The sequence below is a fragment of the Littorina saxatilis genome, linkage group LG8, assembly GCF_037325665.1.
Source record: "Littorina saxatilis isolate snail1 linkage group LG8, US_GU_Lsax_2.0, whole genome shotgun sequence".
Taxonomy (NCBI): domain Eukaryota; kingdom Metazoa; phylum Mollusca; class Gastropoda; order Littorinimorpha; family Littorinidae; genus Littorina; species Littorina saxatilis.
The window spans coordinates 50,404,804-50,426,672 of record NC_090252.1 but is presented as its reverse complement, the minus strand read 5'-3'; the positions used below and the strand labels follow the sequence as shown (position 1 = coordinate 50,426,672).

The following is a 21,869-nucleotide window of genomic DNA, read 5'->3' as shown; positions in this document are numbered from 1 at the left end:
CGCGATATAAGACTTCATAAAATAGCAAGGAACATTATACGTTGTTTGTATTTTTGACTAAAATATGACATTTGACACAGATCGAGACAGTCAGTGTTCCTCCGAGACCGAGCTTGCAGTCGAGGTGAACAATGACTGTCGAGATCTGTGTCAAATGTCATATTTTGGTCAAAAATACAAATAACAATTGTATGTATTGATCGATTCTGGTTAGAATTCCTTTTAGTTCTTTCGACTGAAAGGCACACAAACTTGCACTATTTTGTAATCTCGGCTGGCCGCCTAAATATATTGTTTGTGTCGGCCTCTGACGTCACATGGCTCAAAGAAGGAAAATCCAATGTTCAGTCGATACATTAAACATTGATCAGTTCATGTTTACGTTTGCTGGTGTTATATATTTAAAAGAAACATGTCAGCAGTGTCTTGGCTGCGTTGTATGGACTAAGCTATACTGTCTTGGTGAAAACAAATGCAGTACGTTCAATTTTATTCTGTGAGTTTGAGAGATTGACTACATGAATTAGTTACACTTCACGCGACCTGTTGTTACTTTTGCCGGTTGCAAATCAGCGCAAGTGTTCAAATAAGAAGGGGTGGAGGTGTGGAAAAAGCTACTGTATATCGATCTACCAACGTTGTAATGGAAGGGATGACTGTAACGATAACAGCGACGAGATCAACTGTGGTTCGCAGAAGGGAGAGGGAGAAAAAAAAGAGCGAGAGAGAGAGAGAGAGACCGAGACAGACAGACAGCCTGACAGACAGACAGACAGACAGACATAGACAGAGAGACAGAGACAGAGAGAGAAAGAAAGAGAGAGAAAGAGACAGGGACTATAGGGCTAGGGTTAGTGAGAGAGAGAATGAGTGAGAGCCTGAGTGAATCAGAGAGAGAGAGGCATGGTGTATGCATGTGTGCGTGTGTGCGCGCGCGTGTGTGTGTGTGTGTGTGTGTGTGTGTGTGTGTGTGTGTGTGTGTGTATGTGTGTGTGTGTGTGTGTGTGTGTGTGTACCCCCGTTTCCACAGGTTTGGTTGCCTAAATCACCATAAGGCAACCATCCACACGTGGATGGCAACCTAAACTCTGGATGGTAACCTAATTGTGTGGATGGTCGCTTCATTTAACACCGTTAAATTGACTTTTTTGACGGAAAGAATGTCATAACAATGTTCAAAATGACATTCTTTCCGTCCTCTATAGGCGACGAAATAGGTCAAATTTTGTGCATTTTTTAGTGCAAAATTCTTCGATGCCGGAGCGAGTACTGCACCCAGTGCTGTTGTAGTGCAAGTGCACTAGAAAGGCACTACACCCAGTGCCGCCTCTTAGGTAACCATCCACACTTTAGGTATGTGTGTGTGTGTGTGTGTGTTTGGGTGTGTGTGTGTCTGCAAGGAATTCACTGGCGAATTACAAGCGCAGAACACATGTGGATTGTTTATTTCACTAAACAAAGGGTATGCACTCGTATACAACGCATACATAAGCATTCAAACCCACTTCCTTTTTTTTCAGATACGGTTTGATGACTGCAAGCATGTGACCCGGATAAACATCATGGTGTTTTGATTCGATGAACGTCAAAGGATTACATTGCTTTGCAGACATACATTGTGAGGATGATGGAATGTTAATGTTATTGATTACATGTGGTTGAAACAATACATATTGTGGAACAAAACAAAAACACAAGTTTGACCGCACGCTGTAGAGATGCGACGTGGAGATCATCTGGGAGATGGTATTCTTCAGCCTTCTTATATCACCGACGTCAATGAATCAGAAATAAACGTATCAACTGCTCGGAAGTAGGGTGCATCTCGTTGACTTGCATGTGTGTGTGTGTGTGTGTGTGTGTGTGTGTGTGTGTGTGTGTGTGTGTGTGTATGTGTGTGTGTGTGAGTGTGTGTGTGTGTGTGTATGTGTGCGTGTCTGTGTGTGCGTGTGTTTGTGTGTGTGTGTGTGTGTGTGTGTGTGTGTGTGTGTTAGATCGTGTGTGTGTGTTTCCTAGGCTGTGCAGGATCGTGTGATCGATTATTTGTTGCTCTGTTTTAAAAGGGGAGAGAGGAGGACACTTGTGGGGAGAATACTGTGGCAACAAGGACCATCAAAGTATATATATATATATATATAATATCTACATATATATAAAACATCAGAAATTGTGAAAGAAACAATTGAAAGTCAGCAGAGACTTTCTTCCGAGATTTGTTAAAATCTCTTAGCAGAGAAAGAGAGATAAATAAGTATCCCTTCACAGACAGCCTATTGGGAGCATCAGACCCGCCTCAAGGGGGACCGAGATTTACAGAGCAAAGTCCCTTTGTGGGGGACGTATCACAAGGTAATCTATGATATCCCCGAACGTTGTTTTCCTTTTTTTGATAAATGTCTTTGATGACGTCATATCCGGCTTTTCGTGAAAGTTGAGGCGGCACTGTCACGCTCTCATTTTTCAACCAAATTGGTTGAAATTTTGGTCAAGTAGTCTTCGACGAAGCCCAGACTTCGGTATTGCATTTCAGCTTGGTGGCTTAAAAATTAGTTAATGACTTTGGTCATTAAAAATCTGAAAATTGTAAAAAAAAATATGTTCTTCTAAAACGATTCAAATTTACGTTCATCTTATTTTCCATCATTTGCTGATTCCAAAAACATATAAATATGTTATATTCGGATTAAAAACAAGCTCTGAAAATTAAATATATAAAAATTATTATCAAAATTAAATTTTTGAAATCAATTTAAAAATACTTTCATCGTATTCCTTGTCGGTTCCTGATTCCAAAAACATATAGATATGTTTGGATTAAAAACACGCTCAGAAAGTTAAAACAAAGAGAGGTACAGAAAAGCGTCCTATCCTTCTCAGCGCAAGTACTACCCCGCTCTCCCTGTCAATTTCACTGCCTTTGCCGTGCGCGGTGGACTGACGATGCTACGAGTATACGGTCTTGCTGCGTTGCATTGCGTTCAGTTTCATTCTGTGAGTTCGACAGCTACTTGACTAAATGTTGTATTTTCGCCTTACGCGACTTGTTATTTCTTCTCGCGATAGTTGGAGGAGCGAGAGCCGCCATGTTGTGTTTTTGTCTGCTCGAAATATGCGCAAAAGTCGTAAATCATCCCAAAAAGCTCGGTCGTAAGTCGCGTTTTTGGTCATTATCCTTGATGATACACAGGATTTGCGTCTTCCCGACTCCTACGGAAGTCGCCGCGGATTCTATCGTGCGCGAGATTTAGTTGTTTTTTTTTCGTCTCGCGATAGTTCGAGGAGCAAGAGCCGCCATGTATTGTTTTCGTCTGCTCGACTACAAATGCGCGAAAGTCGTAATTCATCTCCAAAAGCTCGGTCGTAAGTCAGGTTTTGGGGTGAGTCGTTCACTGGGGGTTCATTATATAGTAGAATGCATCCGTGGTAGCAAAATCGGTCGTAAAAAGGGGGTGGTCGTAAACAGGGGGGTCGCTAAGGGGGAGTTCTACAGTAGAACATTTTTTTTTACAACAGACTACAGTTGAATTTTAATATATTTTGTCATAAGAATGAACGAATTTCTCACTGCATATTCATTACAATAATTAATTTAAATTCAACTGTGATTGTTTAAAAAAACAACACGTTGTATATGTTTGTAGATATAATACATGTGTATTCTTGTGCTAAATATTATGAATTTCTGATGTATGATGTTGCTGTAAAGCCGTTTTCTAGAAATCCCATATGACGCTGTAAATGCCATCCACAATGTTTTCATTCATTTTAATAAGTCACTTCAATATCTACCCAGAAAACTAAGTTATTCCTTGACTGTATTCTTCAAGTTTAAGTTTGGTAATTTTACTGCCGCACATTGCCTTAAGTCATAAATAAAGGGTTCCAGTAACAAACCATTCTTCTTTATTGATTATGAACTTTGAAAGATTAGATGTTGGATCTGTTTTAAAAAAAAATATGTCCTTGATGTGTTGTACTAAGATCATCCGTCTGCTTGGACATAAACTAAAGATCCACTACCTGGCTGCTGTCTGCGGAAAATCGATTAATTCATTGAAAAAATATGCCTTACAGGGAAGCAGCTAGCCGGTTGACTGTACATGTCTTTGTGTAAAGGTGTTCTTATTGCATGTTCAAGCCAGGACAGATGGTGACCTGAAACATTTACACATTACATATGTATGCAGGACTGCTACTTTTAAGCTTAGGTGCAAGTGTGATGATATATTTGTTTGACTGATTATGGGCATTAAAAAAAAACTGCAAAAAGAATACTTACACTTGAGATATGATTTTGTGTGTGTCTGTGTGTGTGCGCGCATGAGGGTGTGTGTGGGCCGTTTGACATACTTGCAGAAGAAACCAACAGAGGTAACTGATAAACTGCATTTATTAACACAAAGATGTAAACAAAGTGAGTTCACACATTTCACAAAAGGAAAACATGGCAGTCTCACATGCATTCACAATATTTAGTACTCACATGAATGTCCAAAGATTATAGGCTCAGAACGCAATATCTAATTTGGCACATTTGTACATGTAGCTGCATTCGCTAGACATATATCCATCTTACAATAATAAAAAACAAGTCGCGTAAGGCGAAAATACAATATTTAGTCAAGTAGCTGCCATTTTTCAGCAAGACCGTATACTCGTAGCATCGTCAGTCCACCGCTCATGGCAAAGGCAGTGAAATTGACAAGAAGAGCGGGGTAGTAGTTGCGCTAAGAAGGATAGCACGCTTTTCTGTACCTCTCTTTGTTTTAACTTTCTGAGCGTGTTTTTAATCCAAACATATCATATCTATATGTTTTTGGAATCAGGAACCGACAAGGAATAAGATGAAAGTGTTTTTAAATTGATTTGGACAATTTAATTTTGATAATAATTTTTATATATTTAATTTTCAGAGCTTGTTTTGAATCCGAATATAACATATTTATATGTTTTTGGAATCAGAAAATGATGGAGATTAAGATAAACGTAAATTTGGATCGTTTTATAAATTTTTATTTTTTTTTACAATTTTCCGATTTTTAATGACCAAAGTCATTAATTAATTTTTAAGCCACCAAGCTGAAATGCAATACCGAACCCCGGGCTTCGTCGAAGATTACTTGACCAAAATTTCAACCAATTTGGTTGAAAAATGAGGGCGTGACAGTGCCGCCTCAACTTTCACGAAAAGCCGGATATGACGTCATCAAAGACATTTATCAAAAAAATGAAAAAAACGTTCGGGCATTTCATACCCAGGAACTCTCATGTCAAATTTCGTAAAGATCGGTCCAGTAGTTTAGTCTGAATCGCTCTACACACACACACACACAGACAGACGCACATACACCATACCCTCGTTTCGATTCCCCCTCGATGTTAAAATATTTAGTCAAAACTTGACTAAATATAAAAAACACCTAGTGGTTAGGACATCGGCCTGAAAATCTAGGTCCTAGGTTCGAATCTCTGCAGAGGCATTTAATTTTTGCCCTTGGTTGAAATAAAAATGCTCAATCCAGAGAGAGCAACCGTAAAGTTACCAGCGTAAAAGTAAAGCATTAAATGCAGCTATGAAGGTCATGCCAGCAGTGTGGGTCAAGATTCAGGCCGCCTTCTATGCAAAGAATTCTGTGTAGGATTCTCAGCTCTATCTTTACAAACACATAATCCCCAATAGTCATACAGTGGAACCCCCTAAGATCGCCTCCATTTTAAGACCTTGTTTTCTCAGACTTTCTGTTCATAACCTCTGTATATTTATCTCTATTGTAAGACCCCCTTCTTTTCAAGACCTGATTTTCTCAGATTTCTGGAGGTCTTAAAAGGGGGGTTCAACTGTAGCTGTCAGAAAAAAACTTTGTTTAATTTTAATCATAATGTTCATGTTTTTAATTTTCAGAGCATGTTTGTAATCCAAATATAACATATGTATATGTTTTTGGAATAAAAACATGACGAAGAACAAGACAAAAATGTTTTTGGATCGTTTAAAAAAAATATTTAATGACAAGTTTCCGATTTGTCATGACCAAATTCATTCCCTCACTGCATACATTCCCCCACTCCATCCAGCCTGCCTACATTCCCCCACTCCACCCTGCCTACATTCCCCCACTACACCCTGCATACATTCCCCCACTCCACCCTGCATACATTCCCCCACTCCACCCTGCATACATTCCCTCACTCCACCCTGCATACATTCCCTCACTCCACCCTGCATACATTCCCCCTCTCCACCCTGCCTACATTCCCCCACTCCACCCTGCCTACATCCCCCCACTCCACCCTGCATACATTCCCTCACTCCACCCTGCCTACATTCCCTCACTCCACCCTGCCTACATTCCCCCACTCCACCCTGCCTACATTCCCTCACTCCGCCCTGCATACAATCCCTCACTCTACCTTGCATACATTCCCCCACTCCACCCTGCATACATTCCCACACTCCACCCTGCCTACATTCCCTTACTCTACCCTGCCTACATTCCCCCATCCACCCTGCATACATTCCCCCACTCCACCCTGCATACATTTCCCCACTCCACTCTGCATACATTCCCCCACTCCACCCTGCACACATTCCCCCACTCCACCCTGCATACATTCCCTCACTCCACCCTGCCTACATTCACTCACTCCACCCTGCATACATTTCCTCACTCCACCCTGCCTACATTCCCCCACTCCACCCTGCCTACATTCCCCCACTCCACCCTGCATACATTCCCCCACTCCACCCTGCCTACATTCCCCCACTCCACTCTGCATACATTCCCCCACTCCACCCTGCATACATTCCCTCACTCCACCCTGCCTACATTCCCTCACTCCACCCTGCATACATTTCCTCACTCCACCCTGCCTACATTCCCCCACTCCACCCTGCCTACATTCCCCCACTCCACCCTGCATACATTCCCCCACTCCACCCTGCCTACATTCCCCCACTCCACACTGCATACATTCCCTCACTCCACCCTGCATACATTCCCCCACTCCACCCTGCCTACAATCCCCCACTCCACCCTACATACATTCCCCCACTCCACCCTGCATACATTCCCTCACTCCACCCTGCATACATTCCCCCATCCACCCTGCATACATTTCCCCACTCCACCCTGCATACATTCCCCAACTCCACCCTGCCTACATTCCCCCACTCCACCCTGCCTACATTGCCCCACTCCACCCTGCATACATCTGTCTACATTCCTCCACTCCACCTTGCATACATTCCCCCACTCCACCCTGCCTACATTCCCCCACTCCACCCTGCCTACATTCCCCCACTCCACCCTGCATACACTCCCCCACTCCATCCTGCATACATTCCCCCTCTCCACCCTGCCTACATTCCCCCACTCCACCCTGCATACATCTGCCTACATTCCCCCACTCCACCTTGCATACATTCCCCCACTCCATCCTGCATACATTCCCCCACTCCACCCTGCCTACATTCCCCCACTCCACTCTGCATACATCTGCCGACATTTCCCCACTCCACCTTGCATACATTCCCCCACTCCATCCTGCATACATTCCCCCACTCCACCCTGCCTACATTCCCCCACTCCATCCTGCATACATTCCCCCACTCCACCCTGCCTACATTCCCCCACTCCACTCTGCATACATCTGCCTACATTTCCCCACTCCACCTTGCATACATTCCCCCACTCCATCCTGCATACATTCCCCCACTCCACCCTGCCTACATTCCCCCACTCCACTCTGCATACATCTGCCTACATTCCTCCACTCCACCCTGCATACATTCCCCCACTCCACCCTGCATACATTCTTCCATTCCACCCTGCCTACAGCACGCAACAAGTTGCGTGATTCAGTAAAATCCGTATGGGTTTGTTTATCTAGACCATAGACCAAATAAATGGTCTATGTCTAGACCAACGCTGGTTCTGTGACAAAAACACCTCCGCATAGTGAACAAGAATAGCAACATTTAAATCAGAAACAATTTGAATCAGGAACGAACTATCTGGTGCTCTAGCTAGAAAAAAACACACACCATTAACTCTCAACAGTTCCTGCTTGTTTTTACATTTAGTCAAGTTTTGACTAAATGTTTTAACATAGAGGGGAAATCGAAACGAGGGTCGTGGTGTATGTGTGTGCGTGTGCGTGCGTGTGTGCGTGCGTGTAGAGCGATTCAGACCAAACTACTGGACCGATCTTTATGAAATTTGACATGAGAGTTCCTGGGAATGATATCCCTGAACGTTTTTTTTTCCTTTTTTTGATAAATACCTTTGATGACGTCATATCCGTTTTTTTGTAAAAGTTGAGGCGGCACTGTCACGCCCTCATTTTTCAATCAAATTGATTGAAATTTTGGCCAAGTAATCTTCGACTAAGGCCGGACTTCGGTATTGCATATCAGCTTGGTGGCTTACAAATTAATTAATGACTTTGGTCATTAAAAATCTGAAAATTGTAAAAAAAAATATGTTTTTTCTAAAACGATCCAAATTTACGTTCATCTTATTTTTCATCATTTGCTGATTCCAAAAACATATAAATATGTTATATTTGGATTAAAAACAAGCTCTGAAAATTAAAAATATAAAAATTATGATCAAAATTAAATTTTACAAAAACACTTTCATCTTATTCCTTGTCGGTTCCTGATTCCAAAATCATATAGATATGATATGTTTGGATTAAAAACACGCTCAGAAAGTTAAAACGAAGAGAGGTACAGAAAAGCGTGCTATCCTTCTCAGCGCAACTACTACTCCGCTCTTCGTGTCAATTTGGATGTGGAGTGACGATGCTACGAGTATACGGTCTCGCTGCGTTGCATTGCGTTCAGTTTCATTCTGCGAGTTTGACAGCTACTTGACTAAATGTTGTATTTTCGCATTACGCGACTTGTTTATATTTAAAAAAAGTTCTTAGGTGGTTTGCATGAAATTAACATAAAATTGGCTAATGAGCTTTAAAATTAGGTACAGACATGATTTGTTTCTCTATATTTTATGTTTTATTTTGCTTCCTTTTTTCTCTTTTTTAGTTCCTGATCATCTGATTATCTTACTTTTCTAATTGGAAGAGAATATGCACTCTTTTCTGTCAAAATGGGTAGGGGGTGGGGGCAGTAAAAGCATGACAGTTCAAGATTTTTCGTGACAAGAGGTGTATTTGTTTTAACTGTGGTGAAGAGGGATAACTTAACTTGGTATCTAACACTATTTCTGATCACTGTAATCACTCTTACACTTTTAATGTATATTTGTCTGTGTTCCATGCTTCAATTTAAGCTTCATAATGGGTACAAAAATGTTTTGTTTCTGAATTCACCAGTAAAATCCCTATGTTTTATGTTCTAATTTGTTTCCCTATTTCTCTTCTTCGGTTTCTGATCATCTGATTGTTATTTTGTTTACATATTCACAACATAATCTTACAATTTCTTCAGTAGTGTTTGCGTGGAAAAGTTGGATACCTATACTCAAACTTCAGTCGCTATCTTGAAACTTTGCGCGGCAAGCTCTTTTCTTTTTGTTTTATCCTGATGAAGCAAGCCTTGAACTAACAGAAAACATAACTTTTAAAATAGCCTCATCACTTTTACATAATTATGGCCTTAGGTGTATATTTCAGCCTTAATATCTTAACAAAAACTAAAAGTGTGCAAAGTTTCAGAGGTATAGCTTGAAAAACATACGAGATAACCTCAACGTTAAGTTTTTTTGTCCACGGCCATACCACCGGACACATATGAATCGTAATACTCACCAAATACTCAGGTGAGCCAAAACGCAAATGCTTACACGACTCTTCGTCATCGCCCATTACAGTGGAACTCCCTTTTGACTCCCCCCCTACCCCTTTCCCAAAATAACACGTACTCCCTCCCCTTTTATACCCTCCCCCCTTCCCAACTGATTGAAGACTACATCTTTTCTTACCCCCCCCCCCCTCCACCAACCATCCTACCCAATTGCAGATGCCCTTCCTTTTTAAAGGGGTTCCGCTGTAGAGGGTTCCGCTGTATATTACCCCCCCCCCCCCCTCCGACAAAAAAAGACTGTTCCAGTTTCACAAAATAATGTTCAAGAAAACGTTCACGTGTTACAATAACAAGTTGTTGTCATTAGTGGTCCGATTGTTCGCTTAGTTGATACGCTTCGCTGGTCTCGCTGACTCCCGCTGTTGTCACTGATTTCGCTGGCTTCAGAAGATCCTTTAGGGAGTTTAATCGTCATGCTCATCGGAATTTTCAACTTGACCTGGATTGACCTGGTGGGGCAATTCACAAAACGTAAACATCTTATGCTCTGTCTCTGTCTGTCTTGTCTGTCTGTCTGTCTGTCTGTCTGTCTGTCTGTCACTCATTCTCTCTCTCTCTCTCTCTCTCTCTCTCTCTCTCTCTCTCTCTCTCTCTCTCTCATGTTACTATAACTAGTGTTTTCGTTAGATTTAACCTTATTACAAAATCAGAGTTAATTAGTTATTTGTTTGGCTGTTTAAAAATATGTAAATATGTAGGAGAAGGGCTCCTAATATGGTCCACGTTTTGTTTCATGCCAATAACTAGCTTGTTTTCTTGCGAAGAAGTTTTATTTTGTGTTTGGTAGTCCTTCTTTCTTAGGTTAACCGTTAAGCCTAATTAGAGTGAAATAGCTGTGCTAGACACTCAGCAAAAATTAAATACAGAAAAACTCACAAAGGGTCCATATTAAGAGCCTGGGCGCCTAATGTTGACCAGTGAAGCGGCCTTTACGAATCACTGTAAAAAGCCCCCTATACTTCAAAATAAAATGATACACCTGAGTGTAGAAGTCAGACTAATTAACATATGCTTTGAAGTTATCTGTTTCGGGTTGATGAGACCAATATTTGAAGCACACCAGGAAACTAAAGAAGCTTATCAAAAACAGAGTGAAAATAGCCTAAGTGAAATTATCAACTTCCACCTAGTCTTTCGGATGAGACGAAAAACCGAGGTCCCTTCGTGTACACTACATTGGGGTGTGCCCGTTAAAGATCCCACGTTTGACAAAAGGGTCTTTCCTGGCAAAATTGTATAGGCATAGATAAAAAAAAATGTCCACCAAAATACCCGTGTGACTTGGAATAATAGGCCGTGAAAAGTATGATATGCGCCGAAATGGCTGCGATCTGCTGGCCGATGTGAATGCGTGATGTATTGTGTAAAAAAAAAATCCATCTCACACGGCATAAATAAATCCCTGCGCCTTGAATATGTGCGCGATATAAATTGCATAAAATAAAAAATAAATAAAAAGATAAATACATCCCTGCGCTTAGAACTGTACCCACGGAATACGCGCGATATAATATTGATTGATTGATGTGTGTGTACGTGTATTTGCTGTGTGTGCATGTGTGTGTGCGAGCGTGCGTGTATGTGTGAACGTGCGTGTGTACACGCGTGTGTGTGTGTGTGTGTGTGTGTGTGGGTGTGTTTGTGTTTGTCTGTGTGTGTGTGTACGTGTGTGTGTGTGTGTGTGTGTGTGTGTGTGTGTGTGTGAGTGTGTGAGAGTTCCCCTCTCTCTCTCTCTCTCTCTCTCTCTCTCTCTCTCTCTCTCTCTCTCTCTCTCTCTCTCTCTCTCTCTCTCTGTCTCTCTCTCTCTCTCTCTCTCTCTGCTTTGGACTTTGTACTTCTCTCTGTGTATAGGTGCTGGCGTACAGACATATACAACGGGTACAGCTAAGCGAATATAATGTTCCACTGTTGCTTGACTATAACAATATAAGATGTTTGATGGGTTGTTGACAGACCAGCTTTTTTGTCGGTCCGAGGGGGAGCATATCGTCTTTTGTTTCATATTTATTGATCAAGGCCGAAGGCCGCGGTCAATAAATATGAAACAAAAGTCGATATGCCCCCCGAGGACCGACAAAAAAGCTGGTCTGGCAACAAACCATCAAACATCGTTTTTGTCATCATTTTGGTGGTTCAACATTAAGTGAAAAATCAACACAGGGAGCCATGCTTTGAAACGCGAGTTCTGTTATTATAATGCATGTTCGGGGCCCCAGCACGTTGTTCAAAGCTGGCGTGCGAAAGCAACTTACTGTGTGTGATTTGAGTTTATAATGTTGAGACAAGTATGTCAGGTTTGAGGATGCGAAGTTCTGTAGGTTCCGACTACAGAGTGGTGTGTGAAACCAACAGTAAGCGCCTTTGAGACGATAGTGCCCACATGTTGCATTCGAGCGATGGGATTGTCGTATTTCAAACGAGGTGATTTGCTTGCACAGTCAGCGTTGACCATCTCACAACAGATCTGTTATGTGGATTATCGTGCGACGTTCGAGTCGGGGGCAAGGAATCGCAGGAAGCAAAGATGAGTCTTTTTCCATTGTCACCTTTCTTTCCGGTTGTTGGTGCATATAATATTGTGCGGACAAAATGATGCGACGGCGAGTGTTTTTTGCCTCCAAGATTGTGTGGTGTGGGTATTGTTTTGCTCGTTTCATACCCACACCAAAACCTGAAACACACCCTACCCCACCCTCCCCCTCCCTCACAATCAGTCCATGAACACAAACACTGACACACACCCAACCCTTCACTTGCACACCTGCAACGCAGACGATCATATTATTGATTAAATATTCATATAGGTCAGTGTTGGGTTTTTTGTTCTTGTTTGTGTTATTGCAGAATCGGGTTTCTCTTATTGCTACACGTGTCTCTTCATTACATTTCACCATCGCCCTACCACCCTGCCCCTCTCGGTATTCCACCCCTCGGTTTTCAGTGGTAAATATTAGTAATCGAATATTGAAGCTACGTTGAGTCAAAGGTCACAGAAGATTTGCATCGTGCAGCACTGCACGAATTGGGTCAAAGGACACAAACGATTTGCGTCGTGCCGCGAAGGAAAGATAATCGCGATCTTGTTTCTCATTGCCTCTCTGTTTTTCATTAGACTTGTCATTCTGCTTGCTCGGCTTTGTCAGATGTCTTCATTTCTTGTTGCTATGTTCTTTGCTTTTTTATTATTTTTTTTTATTTGCGCTTAGTTTATCGATACAACGTCTTGTGCACGGGTCAAAATGTGTGTGTGTCGGGGGTCAATTGGTTTGACTTAAACTTGACGTTCGTGTTTCTCCAAACAGAGATACACGCACTCCATGACTTTGTGAGAAGATAAAACATATCGATAGGTTTCATTTGTTTGCGATAAAGCATAAATGTATGACCTTTGATGAGGTAGTTTTGTTTTTTGTTTACATTTGCCAGTTTGCCAGTTCGTATTTGGAACTTGGCGAAGCAGTGTCGTCTGTTTAGGTCTGGGGAAACGCCAATGAAAAGAGCCGAAGAATCCTCGAGCGTTTCTATTGGGTTTGCTTTTGATTATCCATGTAATAGGGCTTCCTGCAACTATGGTAACCGGGGATTTATTCCCCGGGGAACATGAGATTTATTTCCCAGGTGCTTGTGAATGAAAACTCGTGAAAATGATGACAATGTATTGTATTGTGGTTGTCATTAAGGCTCCGATTGTTTGCTCAGTTCATGCTCTTGGCTGGTCTTACTGTGACTTCCGCTGGCCTCATCCTCAGCTAACTCGCCTGACCCGCTGTTGTCGATGGATGTTGGGTTGACAGGTTGCTCTGGAGTTTTGTCTTTTTCATCTGGTGGTGCTATTCACAAAACGTCAACATCAACGCTTAGCATGGTCAAAAGCAACAAACTATGAAACATTGTATTTGGAGAAGAAAAAAAACATTCAGTGCTATTTTCTCACCGGAAGTTCGAGTTCATCCAACATACCGTATGGTCTTCACCTTGGGTCTATTAATTAGGCTGGGTCACGGGGTCCTGCAAGTCGTGAATATTCCAACACAATAAAGTGGACGAATATATGATATGAACGTCTCTGAATATGTGTTGCAATTAGTTGGAATAAGGTACTCGATAAAAAAACTCACATATTATTCACACATATGGAATGATGCCGGATTGTGCAAAAATAGCATCTAGTTTACGTGCAACACATGAGCTGTGAGCTAAATGGTTTACATGCACAAATTGCGAGGGCCCGCTTAATCATTTGCATGGGAAAGACTGCACTTTTAACGCGGAACCAGAAAGAATCGGGCCCTTTGCCATACGACTAGATGTGGCGTTTGGCGAGGTTGTTTTATGTCTACCTGTTGATCTCTTCCGGAAGAACAAAACTGCGGCACTAACAGCGATTATAGCGAGCAGTGATGCGATACCGATTCCAACCCCCACATTGCTGGACGCTTCTGCAACACAAGACACAAAGACGTTTCAATCACAAATGACTAAGACTCAGGAATGTTTTATTTTAGGCCATAGCCCATAAACAGGGTGAAATACAATTACAAATAGAAAACATGTTCACAGGCAATCTGCTATAACGGTTCAATATATGTAAAACAGGATACAATTTATTTTAGTTTTTTGGCCTTAAAAATAAAAATGGCTAAGCTCTTCACAAGTTTAGGATTTTGTGACTTGACAAGTATTGACAACATAAATGTACATGGTATTCTACAATATTTATCAGGAATAAACTCTGTACGCAAGTCTTCATATGCTGGACAAACAAATACAGAATGAACATCGCTTTCAATACATGTTTTGCAAAAAAGACAAAGTAATTTTTCTGCTAGTATAATGTTATCATATATGTGCTTATGTGGTTCGGTGACTGATATTCCCATTCGAAAATTTGCTTGGGCTTTAACAAGATACCGGTTTACATAGGATCTTCAATACAATTCTGTTCCAAATGTCGACTTATAATGTCTGTATACTTTAAATCGGTCACTGTTTGACAAGTGGCTGGACCAATCTTGAATATTACAATCGATTAGACGTTGCCTGAATGTTCGCATAAACAAAGTAATTGACTGCACACCTTGATTTTCCCATACAAATCCAAATCCATATCTGTACAAACACAGGCAAATGTTGGTGGCCCGATTTTGTTTATCCTTCTCATCCAGCCTCAAGAGCATGCTATATGCCTTCCTTGGTAACCTGTCTCCGTTCATTCTCGATATTTTTAACCAATCACGTAAAGCACGCAAATGACAATTTACGAACAACGAATACCTTCCTGTGTCTCCAAGCACCATATCATTCGGAGCACGCACACTAACACCCGGAAACCGTTTCAGGGCAAACAGTTGCACTTTATCCACAATCACATGTAAGCCACTGGCACCCCATACTTCTGCACCATACAACAAGATAGGCTGTACTTGTGCGTCAAACAACATCAAAAAAAATCTCTAATGAGGTATTTTCTAACCTATATAAAGTACTAAGCACACGAACAACAACGTGTTTTGCCTTACCACACAAATTCTGTACAGCCGTACTAAAACTCAACTTGCTTGAGAAATACAATCCCAGATAATTATACCTCCCAACCATTTTCATTTCTCTATCACCGTAAAACCACTTTTCTCTCTTGCTTAAAAATCCTCCTTTACGAAACACCACGATATCACTCTTTTTCAAATTCACTTTAAGGCCATGTTTTTGAGCGGATCTCCACAAACAGTTCAACTGGTTTTGCAACCCGATAGGGGTTTCAGATGAGAAGCATATCATCAGCAAATAAAAGAACAAACAATTCGATCAATTCAGGTGAGAGGGTTGCACCATGTTTACCTGCCTGAATAATATCGTGGGCTAATTCATTAACAAACAGAGAAAACAAAACTGGGCTGCAAACTTCTCCTTGTTTTACTCCGCGATTACATTCGATCAAATCCGATAACTTGCCTCCACACAGCACACGTGCCAGCACACAGTCAGACATACTCTTAATGGTCTCAAACAATTTTCCTTGAATACAATTTTTTTTATCTCAATATTGGCCAGAGGAGATGCCTAGAAATTGTATCAAATGCCTTTTCGAAGTCAATAAAGGCAACATAAAGTTTCCTGTTGCAGGCAAATTGTTTCTGTATAATTGTAGAGAGAGTAAACAAATGATCTATTGTAGAATAGCCTTTCCGGAAACCAGCTTGGTGTTCTCCGAGAATGTCGTTCATGTCTATCCAGGTCTGCATTCGTTCATTTTAAAATAGTACTTTATATTTTGCTGCTTATATTTAACAGTGAAATACCTCGGTAATTATTGGGGTCGTTCACATGGCCTTTCTTATACAGAGGCAAAATAATTGCTTCGGTCCAGGTCTCCGGATATATCCCAGAATCAAAAATGCGATTAAACAAATTAACCAAAACATCAATACAACTCTCATTTACATTTTTAATTAATTCTCCTATTATTGCATCAGGTCCTGCTGCTTTCCCATTCTTCAGACCTTGTAAGGCTTTAACCACTTCGTCTTTGGTTATTGGTCCATTCATAATATCCAGGTGTGCTTCCCTTCCCTCCTTCCTTTCCAAATCCTCTGAATCTGACTCGTTAAACATTACACCCTCTCCTAAATTGTCTTCACACTCTTCATCCAACACTCTTTGGACATGAGTTTGCCATTCTTCTTCTTCTTCTTCTTCTTCTTCTTCTTCTTCTTCTTCTTCTTCTTCTTCTTCTTCTTCTTCTTCTTCTTCTTCTTCTTCTTCTTCTTCTTCTGCGTTCGTGGGCTGAAACTCCCACGTACACTCGTGGTTTGTTTGCACGAGTGAAATTCTATGTGTATGACCGTTTTTTACCCCGCCATTTAGGCAGCCATAAGCCGTTTTCAAAGGAAGCATGCAGGGTATTTTCGTGTTTCTATAACCCACCGAACTCTGACATGGATTACAGGATCTTTTTCGTGCGCACTTGGTCTTGTGCTTGCGTGTACACACGGGGGTGTTCGGACACCGAGGAGAGTCTGCACACAAAGTTGACTCTGAGAAATACATCTTTCGCCGAACGTGAGGACGAACTCACGCTGACAGCGGCCAACTGGATACAAACCAAGCGCGCTACCGACTGAGCTACATCCCCGCCCGCCATTCTCCAATTCCGATTTTATTTTTAACTTGTGCTTTTCTTGGTGCGATCAAATTTAATTGCTTCCAAAACTCAGCCTGCGATTTTATTGAATCTACCAACGCCTCACATTGTTGCTGATTGTACTTTTTCGTTTTTGACTCTAACAAATGTTTGTACTCACGGCGTTCTCTGGCATAATCAAATCTGGCTTCTTTATATTTTTCTTCATCAAATGTTGATACTTATTCACAAACCTAAAATATGTTCTTACATGCGTTCTTTAACCCGACATTCATTATCGAACCATTTTCTTTTTTTCTGCTTCCGGCTCCTGATTATTACTTATCTTTTTCTTCATACATTTTGCGCAATCTCTTATCATGTCATTAAGGACTGATAGGGCTTCATCAACATTGTCATCCAGCCTCTCTTTTGGCACTTTTAACTTGCCTTCAGCTACAGCCGAATTAAGGTTTTCTCTGTAGGTTTGTGCCGAACCATCAAACCAAACAAATCTCACACCACTGGTACTTAAAAACATACTGTCTGCCTGATCGCTCCCTTCAACTGCCGATTCCAAATTTTGCAATCTCAGTTCCAATGGCATGTGGGATGTCTCCATTTGTTCTCCCACTTTCAACGTACACTTACTCATCTTGAAATGAAACACATTTTCAGACGCAATACAATAATCAACAACACTACAACCACTGACAGACAAAAAGGTGAAATGGCCTTCTTTGTCTCCTTTACAAACGCCATTTAGGAGTTGCAGAATTGAATTGAATTGAATTGAATTGAAATTTATTTTACGAGGGTGACAGAATAAGCAATGTATACATGCTTTTTTACATCTGGCCCTCGCCCATTGAGGGGTAACAAACAAGAAGAAATAAAAGATAAGTGTAACTATAATACAAATGACATATTTACATAATTAACATGTTAAGCAACCAATAAGACATTTTAAGATGCATTGTGATTCTTTAGCAATGCTTGAAAATTATATATAACAGAGAAATATGTGTTTGTATAAAAAATATAAAAAATAAAAAAAAATAGAGAGAGAGAGAGAGAGAGAGAGAGAGAGAGAGAGAGAGAGAGAGAGAGAGAGAGAAATAGAGAGAGAGAGAGAGAGAGAGAGAGAGAGAGAGAGAGAGAGAAAGAGTGTGTGTGTTTATGCGTGTGCGCTTGTGTGTTTGTGTGTATGTGTGTGTGTGTGTGTGTGTGTGTGTGTGTAAGCGTGTGTGTGCGTGTGTGTATGAGTTAGTCTGTCTTTTTTTCCGCTTGCATATGTAGTACCTGGTTTCTTGTCTTGACCTAGAACAAAACAGCAATTACTTCCATTAGTAAAGCCATATTTCGAGCCTGCGAGATAACAGTGCCCGCCATTTTGACAAACGTTCCTTTTCAGGGGGCAGAAATAAAAGAGTAGGCAAACATTGGTACAGACGCAGACACGAATAGTGAGAAATGCACAACACACAGACTGAGATAGATTCAAAACGTAACAGACTGTGAGTGATGTAGAAGACTGTGACATATATACTGAAGAGATCAGGACAGAGATATATGCTGTTTAAACACAAACTGACACAGACGCAGACACGAACAGTGGCAAATGCACAACACACAGACAGAGATAGATTCAAAACGTCACAGACTGTGAGTGATGTGGAAGACTGTGACATATATACTGAAGAGATCAGGACAGAGATGTATGCTGTTTAAGCACAGACAGAAACAGACGCAGACACGAACAGTGGCAAATGCACCACACAGACTGAGATAGATTCAAAACGTCACAGACTGTGAGTGATGTAGAAGACTGTGACATATATACTGAAGAGATCAGGACAGAGATATATGCTGTTTAAACACAGACTGACACAGACGCAGGAGAGGCAGGGACGGAGATAGATGTAGAAGTGACAGTGACTGAAACAGATGCAGAATGAGATATTGAGATTGACAAATATCCAGCTAGGACAGTCTGATAAAGCTGCAGAGTCAGAAACCTAGGCTTACAAAGATCCAGAGAGTGAGATTAACTAAGATATAGTGACACAGACTGAGACAGAGTGATATTAACTCAGATAGAGTGACACAGACTGAGACAGAGTGAAATTAACTCAGATAGAGTGACACAGCCTGAGACAGAGTGATATTAACTCAGATAGAGTGACACAGCCTGACAGAGTGATATTAACTCAGATAGAGTGACACAGACTGAGACATGAGTGAACTTAACTCAGTTAGAGTGACACAGACCGAGACAGAGTGAGATTAACTCATATAGAGTGACATAGACTGAGAATGAGATTGATGCAGACGAAACAGAGACTGACATATCTTACATAAATAAGAATGGATGTAAGTGTGTATGTCTGTCTGTACGTCTGTGGTCGCCATACCTCAGAGATGGCAAGAGGCAAGAACATAATATGATGTATGCACACTGCCAAGGAACCACAGATGTGCACCTGGGTTTTGGTACTCCATTCAGTGTTTCCTTTTTGCAGATTATGAACCTCCCCATTATTGAATACACCCAGTAGTACAAGGCTAGTACAATACTTGGTGTCAATCTGCAGCAACAACTTAGTGCCAGTGACATTATATGTCCTCTATTGCTCTAAATGTTGGAATAAGTGAAGAAGAAAAATCTAATCAGAAAGTACAGGACAGTTCCAGAAGCCAAGGGAAGTAACTACTGCTTTAGTTGTGTGTGGAAGGGAGGTACACATGCCTTACTTTTCTCAACGGGTGTAAAGGTATGCAGTTCAACCTGCTGCTTGCTCAATGATCAAAAGGGCGACTGATGTCGTATATGATATAAATTTGAACGTGCGTTCGAGACCAACATGTGAATGTTTATGATACATGGGTCACGTGACCGCCGGTCAAATAAGGGTACCCTCAAACAAGTCAAAACGTGACTAAATCTAAAAATATATACACAATCACACCTTGTCACAGTTTGAGTTACAAATATCAAATACCTTTGGTGCTTGCTTCTTGGCCTTCTGCGTTGACTGTAGTTGCTGAAAAATACATAGCATTGCAGACAGTACTTGAAGAGATGCAACGAGAGCAAGGACACACAAGAAATAAAAACAGATAGGGAAAACATAACAAACATTAGTGTTGTTCACTTCAATACCATAAAGCACATTAGATGTATTTGTTTTAATACTTTCATTGTTTTCCAGTTTGTGATGATGATCAAACACAATTGTACTAGGCTGACCAAAAGTATGTACTGATGACACATACACTCTTCAAACAAAAGTTAAGGATCGGTTGAAAAAACGGATCTAATTATAAACAATTGCCCACAAATTAAACATTGACATAATAATTAAAAGATTAATGTGTTTGAATTAACCATTGAACAATGAGTATTGACCCCACCATAAAGACCATCCCCCCCTCATCGTGGTATGGTGGTGAAACAGAACCAAGCTATGCCGTCGGAAGAAAATCGCTGACATTTCACTGTCCCTAAAACGTGGGGGTGATTTTCATTGTGAGAAGCTAGTATACTGGTAGGGTTCTCCCTTGGCGGACAGGTTGGTTGCTGGCTAACGGGGCTCTGGTGAAGACGGAGGTGTGCTGGACAGTACCGGTGTGACGGCACAGAGGCCCAAGGACACAAGCGGTCATCTCAGCAACCTCCAAACGGGTAGACTGGACTCGACAACCCTGGCAGGTAACCAGTCTAGAAGAAGGGAAACTCCGAAATAGAACCACGGGCAGACCAAGCTCAACAGCCCAGGAAGGCAATTGGTCTAGGGGAGGGACCCCTGATCAACGTCCAAGGCCGAAGTCGGAGATGCGGGACCCCCTGGGTGCCAACAAGCGCTGCATCACGCAAATCACAAAATGATGGTCTAGTGAACGACGAAGAAGAAGAAGTCTTGACCTAACATTTTGTTTGGCAGGCAGAGTTATTTCCCTTTGTGGGACTTCTCAAAAGCTTCTGCATTTTTGGAAAAAAGGGTGTTTTTTATAGCCCCAAGAAATTTGCGAAACGCATGCCAGGGCAAAAGGTTGTGATGCACGTGCTACAACAGGGTCCTGGCTAAGAGCATCGCTCACCAGCTTGTGTTTAAAGGTTGACACGCTGACACAATTATGCACAGTAGTAACATGCCCCCACGAAGAAAACTGAGCGATTTGGATAGAGGAAGGGCAATAGGATGGCTACAACAGCTGAAAAGGCTGTCTTTGACGTCACTGTATAATAAGAAGCACAAAAGGGATTTTTTGGAACTTTCTCTTGGTTGGAGACAAACATGTCCGCAATGCATTCGTGCATCAAGCTATCCATGCAGTCGTTTATTGTTGATTCTTTAGCTCCTCTATGGCAGGGGGATTTTCAATTTGTTTTCCTTCAATTTCACTATGGGAGTTGTTCTTAACATACGTTTGTTAAGAAAATTTTGGCTGATTGTAAAACAGCTGTAATATACGGCAGTCCAGGTTGTCCTTCAACTGTAAAAATGAAATAATGCTCTTTAAAGTATCATTTACAACAGTGGTGGCTGTTTTCACAAGTATGCTACAAAAAACACGACAATACATAATACATAAGGAAAAGCCCTATGTTTGGTCAGTTGGTGAGATAGGTAAATGTTATTTTTGTGTGACAGTTCTGATGGTTTTCAAAGGGCTAATTCTTTGCTTTTCGACATATGCCCAACTGAAAACGCTTTAGCAACTCAAGTGCACACGACAACCATCTAAATAGACTACATGTTCGCAGAAAACACAATACTGAATATAGAGGGAAAAATAACGGCTCTTTTTAAAAGCACTTTTAGTAGTGAAGTACTTTTAGGATTGTTTGGAATTTGTTACCAGCAGACACCCTTTTACTGCTGAGTGTCTTAGTATTGTAAGATGTGTGATTTGAAT

The 21,869-nt window shown here is 41.2% G+C and overlaps 2 protein-coding genes and 1 long non-coding RNA gene across 3 annotated transcripts in view; 2 read left to right on the top strand and 1 right to left on the bottom strand.

Annotated features, from left to right (window-relative positions):
• Window positions 1-1,813, top strand: part of LOC138973790 (neuropilin-1a-like) — an 11,856-nt gene extending 10,043 nt beyond the window's left edge. The window contains exon 9 of the mRNA XM_070346498.1: window positions 1,521-1,813. Coding sequence (XP_070202599.1) covers window positions 1,521-1,531 — 11 coding nt within the window. The 3' untranslated portion in view covers window positions 1,532-1,813. The remainder of the gene's footprint in view (window positions 1-1,520) is intronic.
• Window positions 1,814-6,027: 4,214 nt separating this feature from the next.
• LOC138974711 (uncharacterized) lies at window positions 6,028-7,857 on the top strand. The gene has a single exon (XM_070347432.1). The coding sequence runs from the start codon at window positions 6,028-6,030 to the stop codon at window positions 7,855-7,857; it is 1,830 nt and encodes a 609-aa protein (XP_070203533.1).
• A 2,214-nt stretch (window positions 7,858-10,071) lies between these two features.
• The window catches only part of LOC138972358 (uncharacterized), a 48,871-nt gene continuing 37,073 nt past the window's right edge, over window positions 10,072-21,869 (bottom strand). Inside the window, exons 2-6 of the long non-coding RNA XR_011457574.1 lie at window positions 19,952-19,993; window positions 18,252-18,269; window positions 14,170-14,268; window positions 13,552-13,659; window positions 10,072-10,278 (exon numbers count right to left, since the gene is read on the bottom strand). This is a non-coding gene — a long non-coding RNA (uncharacterized lncRNA). The remainder of the gene's footprint in view (window positions 10,279-13,551; window positions 13,660-14,169; window positions 14,269-18,251; window positions 18,270-19,951; window positions 19,994-21,869) is intronic.